Source organism: Hyposmocoma kahamanoa, unplaced genomic scaffold, assembly GCF_003589595.1.
Source record: "Hyposmocoma kahamanoa isolate Upper Pololo Valley unplaced genomic scaffold, ASM358959v1 96134, whole genome shotgun sequence".
NCBI lineage: Eukaryota > Metazoa > Arthropoda > Insecta > Lepidoptera > Cosmopterigidae > Hyposmocoma > Hyposmocoma kahamanoa.
In genome coordinates this window covers 4,103-13,487 of record NW_020655111.1, presented here as the reverse complement: position 1 = coordinate 13,487, position 9,385 = coordinate 4,103, and the positions used below count along the sequence as shown (strand labels likewise).

At 36.0% G+C, this 9,385-nt stretch overlaps 1 protein-coding gene across 3 annotated transcripts; it reads right to left on the bottom strand.

The window, feature by feature from the left end:
* Positions 1–815: 815 nt before the first annotated feature.
* LOC113238488 (MRG/MORF4L-binding protein) lies at positions 816–8,760 on the bottom strand. 3 transcript variants are annotated; one of them, XM_026475310.1, is made up of 6 exons: positions 8,567–8,760; positions 6,749–6,913; positions 5,426–5,512; positions 3,176–3,304; positions 2,278–2,391; positions 816–1,871 (listed from the first exon to the last, which is right to left on the bottom strand). In XM_026475310.1, exons 1-6 carry the CDS (start codon positions 8,751–8,753, stop codon positions 1,765–1,767), a joined length of 789 nt encoding a protein of 262 aa, XP_026331095.1. In that variant the 5' UTR covers positions 8,754–8,760; the 3' UTR covers positions 816–1,764. The 3 variants fall into 3 exon arrangements, with proteins under 3 accessions (XP_026331095.1, XP_026331097.1, XP_026331096.1); XM_026475312.1 differs by having other exon boundaries at positions 8,649–8,721; XM_026475311.1 differs by lacking the exon at positions 5,426–5,512.
* Positions 8,761–9,385: the final 625 nt, after the last annotated feature.

Here is a 9,385-nt window from a genome sequence, read left to right as displayed (position 1 = left end):
GATATTATTAGGGCGTCTGGATAACTCCTTGTATCCAGATGCCCTAATAATATACTACTACTACGTAGTAAGCCGCCGGTCATAAATGGCAACAAACACGCAAACACTGGCCATGTAGAGACAGAGAGTTATTACTTTTTGTTCCTCGAATGCTGAAGTTCATGTCCAGCAGTAACTCATCATTTATTAATCATCAAGTGTCTAAATAAAATTCAACATTTAAATGGATTCATAAGTTTATTACACTTTAAAATAGCTTTTACATTGTGTATCATTATGGATTGAATCACTTTAAGTTCCAGTCACGAATAATAACATAATGTACATACATACAGAGTAACGTGAAATCTTATGTTATTTCCATAATTGGACATAATTATGCAAACAAGAACCAACCCACACCTCGAGTGAAATTGAGTTAGGTATGTATTTAGGTAGAACACCAGACGTGTCCTTTACCCGCTCACAAAAAATCCTGGCTGTATACCAAGCCAAAACGGAAAAAATAAAAGTCTTTCAAGGTGCCAACCCTAAATAAGTAACTTTTTAATAGCTAAAAAGAACCATGCTGTTTAACTTCATATAATGTATTTTTTTTAAATGCTAAATGGATCCATGACACATGTACTGAAGTACTGTAGATCTTTAGCGTTTTCATTACGAAAACTAGAACATGGTACTCGTTAACTAAATAAAAAGATACATAATGTTTTCTATTTATTGCTATATAATATAATAGTTTCCCTATATCATTCTTAATGCTACACATAACTAACGTTGTTTGTCTCAAATAACTTACCTATTTATTTCTTCAGACTGTTTTTACAAAAGACTAATTATCTCGAAAGTGACATTTTGTGGGTTGGTTCTAGTTTGCATAACTATGTCCAATTATGTGCCTAAGACGTGGGTGCTACATGCATTAATTAGTACAGTATAGTGTAATAATGAATGCCTGCAAAGAATGAACACAACTACGGCTAATTAGCAACAAGTCTTGCTTGAAGCTTATAGAGGCCGGCGGCGTTAGAGTAGAAATAAAAAAAAAAAAACGTTACCGCAATACCACCTAGTGTTGCTGCACGTCATACTACCATTTGGTTATTTAGTCATAATTTCATTTGGTCATAGGATTCCCTATAGCAGCGAACCACATCGTTGAGTATGTTTGACAGTTGAATGTCGGTTACTTTAGGGATGTATTATATTTACAAGTTTGTATTAATTCAACTGTTAAAAGTCGTACATTTTTAATCAAATTATTTTAAAAACTCATGTCCAAACATCGCAAAGATCAAATGTTGCAAACAATCACCTGTTCAGAATATGGACGATGGGAAAATATGTATTAATGATAAAGTAGGTTGTATAATTATGTACGTGTATCCTTTGAATCCAGTTCGTTTATTCCATGCTTTGAATTCCTGTTATTAATTATGTTAATTAACAAACTACATAACTATGGTAAACTAAAGAAACGCCAGACATTGTAGTCGTTGGAAATACCATAACTTGTGGAAACTAACCTGCTCAACCAATATTTAGTTGACAATAATTTGAAACCGGATATGATGGCGCTAGTATCGGCTTCTATCATGTAGTTTGTAGAATAGTTCTTTAAAATTCCACAACATGGCGTTGAAATCCAACTTAACTTTTAAAGACAGAGATGAAACAAAAAGTAATCATAGTAAGTTTCATCGACCCACCAACGGGTAGGGGGATAGGTCAATAGAAGCGTTGATATGAGTGCGCGTGAGAGTGTCATGTGCGTCTGCGCTTTGCGGGTGTTGTGGCAGGCGGGGTGGAGGTATTCGCTCGTCTACGCCCGCGACGGCCGCTGTCTTCATCTAATAGTGGAGACTCCCACGCTGCAGAAAAAAGTTATACTAAAGCGATAACTGTAACGAATTTAATACGAAATATTCATCCACGACATCCCAATTAGATATCTGCCCCTGTAGCATGGCTACGTATGATAGTTGCGATGCGCGCGATAAAATTGAAATAAGCGCGCGCTATTGGCTATCTAAATTAGATCTGATTGTGACAGCCAATAGCGCGCGCTTTTTACAATTTTATTGCGCGAGTCGCGACTATCATGCGTAGCCATGCTACGGGGGCATGTATCGTAACCCTTTACACAACAAATTTATCCAAATATTTATTTTCAATAACAATTCATTATTGCTAGAAGCAAGCACATTAACTAATATCCTATGTCATTATGATAATATAAAGGTCGATACCCATGAAGAAGTTTGTATGAACCCTTACCTGCAGCGGAACTTCGATTCGGTTTCGTTTTATCTTTTTGCGAAGTTGATTTCCTGCTGTTCGAGCCATCTCTAGGACCAGATGCGTTTGAGTCTCGCGAATCCCTTCGTCGATCTGTTAAGTAAATTAAATGACGCAAAAAACTCAATAGAAGTATTTTTAATGTCGCCTACCTCACTTTAGAATTCGTTTTGTTGATATCACTCGCACTGCATCGAACCAGTTCCTCCGTTATACTTAAAGTAAGCTGGTAAATAATATAACCACAGTATGGCGTAGTAATACATGGCGCATGCTGACAAGTAGGATCCAATCCTTACATACACGGAAGTAAGAAACAATGGAGTGCTTTAAACCTCGATTACTATCGGAACCGCTGTCGCCAATACGCATGCAAAGAAATGATAAACACTACGAAATCTTAATAATGATTGGTCATAGTTTCTAATTTAAAAAGATGTAAATTCTGGATTGTTAATGTAAATTAAATTTTACCCAGTCGCTATATCGTAGAAAGTTCAATACTTTTATTCCAAGTTACGATGTTTTGATTTCATATTGAAATTTTAGTCAACGTGCTGCCATCTTGCGGTCAGTAGCTGGACTACGACGAACGAATAACAAAGAATGACACAACAAAACATACAAAGCAAAAATGGCGGACTTAGCTCAAGTAGGTCTTTCGTGACCTAATATTGGCATGCGTTAGACACTAACTAAACACTTCTACTGTATTTATTGTCATGTGCTTACACATTTCATGAACTGAGGTACAAATAAAAATAAGTAAAACATCTCAAAATTGCAGGTTTTTTAGATAGCCGTTTTCAAAGGTAAAGGAATACGTCCGAGTACAAATGATGGTGATTAATCTGAACTTATGTCCTGGTGATCTTACCATAATCCTTCTCAGATTTGGTGCTAGGTGTATCTGTAGAAGCGTGTGAGCTGCCGCTTTCTTTGCGAGACTTTGTTGATAATGCTGTCACGCTGTCTTTACGACTGGCAGTTGTAGTTGCAGTGCTAGCTGAATAAAATATTTAATAATTTAATGAAATAATTTTATAAAGGTTAATGACCTGGCCCTCGAATAAACAGAGTATATTTACCATAACATAAAATTATATACATACGAGTAGATAGATATACGTATCTCAGAATTGATTAAAAATAAAAAGCAAAATAGTCATATTTTTTTGACATAATTATGAAATATTTTTCATAGAACGAAATACAACATAATAATTTCAGAGGGATGTATCGTGCATGCTATGTGTATTACTTTCTTGAAGTTCAGGTAAATGTATTCTGCCTTTCTCGATCTTTGCTAATGCCACTACAAACAGTACAAGGGTAATACTTTTTATGAAATTCACAAAGTTCTATGTCTCACTCAAGGTGAATAACACAAAAGGTGTCATACATAGGGCGCACTATAAGTTTCCGGAACTGGCCACCTACATAAACAATATTTAAAAAGTAATTACAACATTTGAAAATGGAACTCTTTGGCTGTATAATACAGTTTGTTTCATCTGACTGTCACTTGTTTTTGCATTGTGGCGTCATTTTAGAAATTAGTTGTCTACATCACCATGGATTTAACTCGTGAAAATTTTCGCAGTATGAATTTCTACGACTTGAGTGTAATTTAACAACTCAGCGGAGCTTCGCTCGGCTTGAAACAGCTTTTGGCGATGAAGTACCATGCAAGACGACTATTTATAGCTGGTTTGCAGAATTCAAACGCGGTCGTGTGAATCTCAGTGACGAATTTCGTGATGGTCGCCCGTCCAATGCTGTGAACAACAAAAACATCGATGCTGTGCGCCGTATCATCAAAACAGACTGGCATGTGTTATACCTTGAGATTCGGGCATCTTTAGGCATAGGCATGAGTCAAATACATCAATACTACACAAACATTTGGGTGTGGAAAAGCTGTGCTCTCAGTGGATCCCACACAATATGACTGAGGTATAAAAACGGATCGTGTCTCTTGGTGCAATGCCATGGTTACCAGATTCAACGAAGGGGCATCAAATATGGTATGGGACATAGTAATAGGTGACGAAACATGAATTTATAGTTACGATCCCAAAACAAAGCAGCAATCGAGCGTATGGGTCTTTCAAGATGAGCCGAAACCAACAAAAGTGGCGCGCGTGCAAAGTACCTCTAAGCGGATGATTGCTTCTTTTTTAATAAAACTGGACACGTGACTACTGTTGCTTTGGAGAATCGTTGTACCGTGAATAGTAGAATTCATTCCGGAAAGTTATAGTGCGCCCCACGTACTATATGCATTGTTCTATTGAAACGTTTGCACTTATTGATATTCTAACACCGAGACAAACAAATAATAATTACTAGACATTGAAATTTGAATTCGGGTATATTTGGAAGATTGCCCATTAAAATTATTACACATTAAGATTACCTCAGAGTACTAAAAAAACCGACCTCAAAAATCATTCATCCCCTAGTTTGCTACCCTTAGAGGTGGAATACATTCTGCAAATTTAAATGGGACCACTACTCAGGTACTCTTGCCAATAAAAAGAATCTTCAAAATCGGTTCGCAAATTATCGGAGTTATCGCGTAACTTACATACAAGAAAACATACAGTGGAATTGAGAACCTCTCCTTTTTTTGAAGTCGGTTAAAAATAGTTCGTCTTGTAACATAAAAAATATGTTTTACCGAGATCTTTTGCATCGTATTGTCGTTCTATTTGTTTATGAAGTCGACTATCGAACAGAAAACAGTATAAATAAAGTAATTAAGTTGAAATTATTATTATTTTCGCATGCTTTCCCATCACCTAAAAATAAAATGTTTCAAAATACATTCAACCAATGATATTATCACAAAAAAAGTCTTAAAAATAAATGCATGATGTACCAAAACCAGGTTTTTAATTTATAATTCATCCACCTTTCTTATTCGAATAATTTATAAAGTGTATACCTATATGTATTATATCTATATTATGTATTCTCATACAAAGATCGACAATATTAAAATTTTGAATATACATTCTCCCTTATACACTGTCCTATATGCGCCAAGTTAACTTATACCTCCATGTTGTTCACAGCAATACATACAACCAATACGATATGAAAATTTGCAAGATGAATCTACCTTTCGGCGTATTTTCTTTAGATGCGGCGCCCCTAGAGCTGCTTCTAGGAGTGGAGACCTTAGGCGAAAGACTCCGAGTGTCTAGACCTAAGATTAGGGTTAAGGGTTAAGCTTTGAGAATTATTTTTGCGGCAGAAACAGATATAGGGTTGTTCTAAATATACCAGGGCGACCTTTTTATGTGCCGTATAAAATAAACTGGGTAATAAATGCCGGGGGTACAATACGTCGTCAATTTTATTAATATGTATTAAGACATTTTTAAGCATCTGTTTTGCACCCGCGACAATATTAACTAGCTGTTCATTAGGCATTATTTGAAGTAATAGTACCTTTTAGAGTGATTATTCACGGCGACTTTTAGACGCGCGTTTGCATTGCTACACTTGCGATTTATAAGCGATTGCAAAGATGCAAACGCGCGGTTGCATCGATACAAACGCGCCATTGCATCGATGCCATCGCTTATAAATCACAAGTATAGTTTGTATTGATGCAGTTGCACGTTTGCATCGCTGCTTAAAGTCGCGCGTGTGTGTAAAGATAGACGATTAGCTACTGCATCGCGTGTGTAACCACTCTTATTGATAGATTTGTAAATGACACGCGGTTTTAACAACACATGTTGCACACGTGTAGTGTTGCGTAATTTACTTTATCCTACACACATATCATAAACTCTCTATAATGTGTACAAAAACAGCAAATTATGACCAGCATAAAGGTAAACTGTTTTGTTAGAACAAATTTCCTATCTGTGAAAATGCTTCATAATAATATCGATTTCGATGTTATTATTATATTTAAATTTCGAACATCTCTCATAAACAAAACAATTTGATTGGACCTCAATTCTAATATCAGTCGAGATGAAGTTTTATTCGAAATGAAATGTCAATAGAAAATAATTTATTTTGACAATTTCACTCGTTACTTGTCGAGTGTAATATCATTGTTGAACGATATGATAGTTGGGGCCGATTTTAGTTTGTCTATGAATTAAAAATAAAAACTACGATTGTGTGATATGCGTGAGAAGTTTGAGGTTTTGCCGCCATTTTGCCAGTCGTCTCATGCGGTTCATGAACACATCACAGAGAACTTATAATATGTGTGTAGATAAAGCAGTGTATGTAACTGTACATAATTAGGCATTAAAACACTTGTGAGATGTTTTATGAAACTCGCCTGTCGGCTCGTTTCTTAACCCTCACTTGTATTTTGATGCCTTTCATTATGTAAGTCACATAAACTATTAGTTATCAATTTAATTTAATTATGATTTCGCAAATAGCCTGCATAAAGGCACAATTAGAATATTACCTTCGGTATCTTCTCCCAGAATGGCATCTTTGCATTTTTGTTTTATCAAAGCTCCAAACTCATTTTCTGGTAAGCTAAATGTGACTTCATGATTTGGAAATGGCAAGGGCTCTGTGTCATCTAACATAGCTATGTCATATAGAGTTTCTAGATGCCGCCATATGTCTGAAACACAAATTATTTCCACATTCATATGTATATATTTTATTTTAATTGTTTATCAACATGTTTTTATTGCTATGATATTATATGTAATTTAAGACAAAGAAAAATTCCTTTGACCTTACTAAACTCGAACCAGCGACTGTCGCCTCTACGTGGTTACCGCTCTGCTAACTGAGCTATAGATAGAGCTAGCAGATCTACAAATTTATGTATGTTCTTGTAGGTTTTTGTATTGGGTTTAAATGCAAGTTTTTGCTGTAGCGTCACCTGTTTAATTGTCCAGTTGAGACACATTTGGATCCTGGGCGTCTACTTTTGTCCTCCGTCCGAAACAATTACTGCCAAATAAGTAATACTCAACTAAATTAAAAGGCAACGCAAATATGAAGCTTCATTCATATCATGCATCTTTTAATTTGATTGAATATTACTCATTTCACAGTAATTGTTTTGGATGGATTTCGGACAGAGAATTAGAGTACAATGCCTACAGTCAAACTGTGTATACAGTTTTTCAGGAATTTAAATTCCAAAAAAAAAATTAATAAAATAATGAAATGTCAGAAATTATGAAAGTTTCTTCACTCAGCCATAGCTAGTGACCGGATGAACAAGTCTAATGCCTGATGGTAAGCTACACGTCTGTCCATAACAGTTGCAGTGCCACTCAGAGCTTTAAATCGCAAAGATCTGAGGTGCACTGCCACTGCGCCCGTCACACTGAGACATAAGTTGACAAGTCCAAGCCTGTAATTTCACCAACACTGTTAACCTTCAAAACCGGTACACAGTAATGCTGATATTACTGCTGGGTGGTAGAAATAGGTACGGTGGCAGTACTTCTCTGGACCAACTCTTTCACAAGGCGCTCTATTGCTACTAAATTACCTTTACAGCTACCAGAAAACTGATAGAGATTTGCTACATTAATTGCAAATGTAGTTTTATTGAATATTGTGATGCTTTTACTAATATTACTACTATTTTATTGTTTTTATATATTAACTATAATAAATAAAGAATCCATATTTAATCCACACCTCAAAGACTGTCAGTTGGTACCAAAGGGCCTACTATGTGAATAGAACTTTGGCCATCAATTTGTGTTTAATGCTTCTTTGGTTATATTAATGCTAAATAAAAACATTTTCTTTTCTAGCTGATAGTTATCAAGAAAGTAGCTTCAACCGAGTTTTAGAAATGTTTTGTTTATACCCTAAAACATGTCCATAATGGTTTAAACTCAGTTCAGGTACTGTAGCCACTGCCAAAGCGAACTCAATATGCTTGCTCAGCAATGTGTACCTCATCCAGCAAAAACTGCATGTCATGGAAGTGAAGGTTGAAAACTATATTGATTTTGCTTTTGAACGGCAGGTTCAAACAAAACTGAACTGCAACAATTGACCCAAATTGGTTGCTTTCAAGATCCTGCAAATGTGGTGCTTCAGTGAATTCTAGTATTGAAACATGTTCGCCTACAAAAAGTCTACTAAAAAAAAATTGCGCCTGCAAAGAACAGACTGCCGCCGTATGAAGGGCCCTTTACACTGCTCACATCCCCTTTCTTGGGTCGATTGTAAAGATCTGTATCTATAATCTAACCTCGAAAAATATTTTTTACTAGCAAAATAATATAAAAAATTTAATCACCATGTGTAGAAATTTCTTTAGTAATGGAATTTGATAGTTTTTCCCAAATACAAGCCATGTGAAAGTGTTTATTTATTCCGACCGGTTTGTGGTTCGCCATAGCGTAAAACAGTTGAACTTCCATGTCCACATCCCATTCTATGGTGTCGCCTGTCTTGGCCTCGATCTCTTCTTCGCTCGATACCATTTTAATAGGCACTATTAATTGATTTCTTGACAAAAGTTCATACACAAGAAAATAGATAAACAACCACCATCAAAACACTTTTCGACAGCTGTTATTTTTGTTGCCATTTTATATCGAAAGACCCAACCCAATATCATAGATTATTGTAGGGAAACGGAAGTTAACGAGTTTTCGTAGGTATTTTTAGTAGGTCGTTTAATGGCGCATTTACACCGGGTCACAGACTACTTGGTCGTCTGTCGACATTCGGCAGGCTGACTACCTACTTCGCCTTGCCGAAGGCGACACACCCAGTCACTTCGATCGCTAAGGGCCGCAAATTACCGTCCTCAGACAACTTGCTTGCCGCCTTCGGCGGGCTAGTGACAGTCGCCTGACCACTTGATGTAAATGCACCACAATTTCGCTAGATTTTCGACTAAACATAATAAAAATAATTGATTGAGCAAAGCCTAATAAATAACAAATAGCTAAAGCTAAACACGGTGCAAGGAGATAATAGTACATTAATTCCAAATCTAATTGACCACTGACTTCCCATACTAGATAAAATGCATTTAAAGAATAGACTTTCTGTTATTGTTTCTGGTTAATTAAAAAAAAAGAACGTCAAACATGTTAATCGACACTGT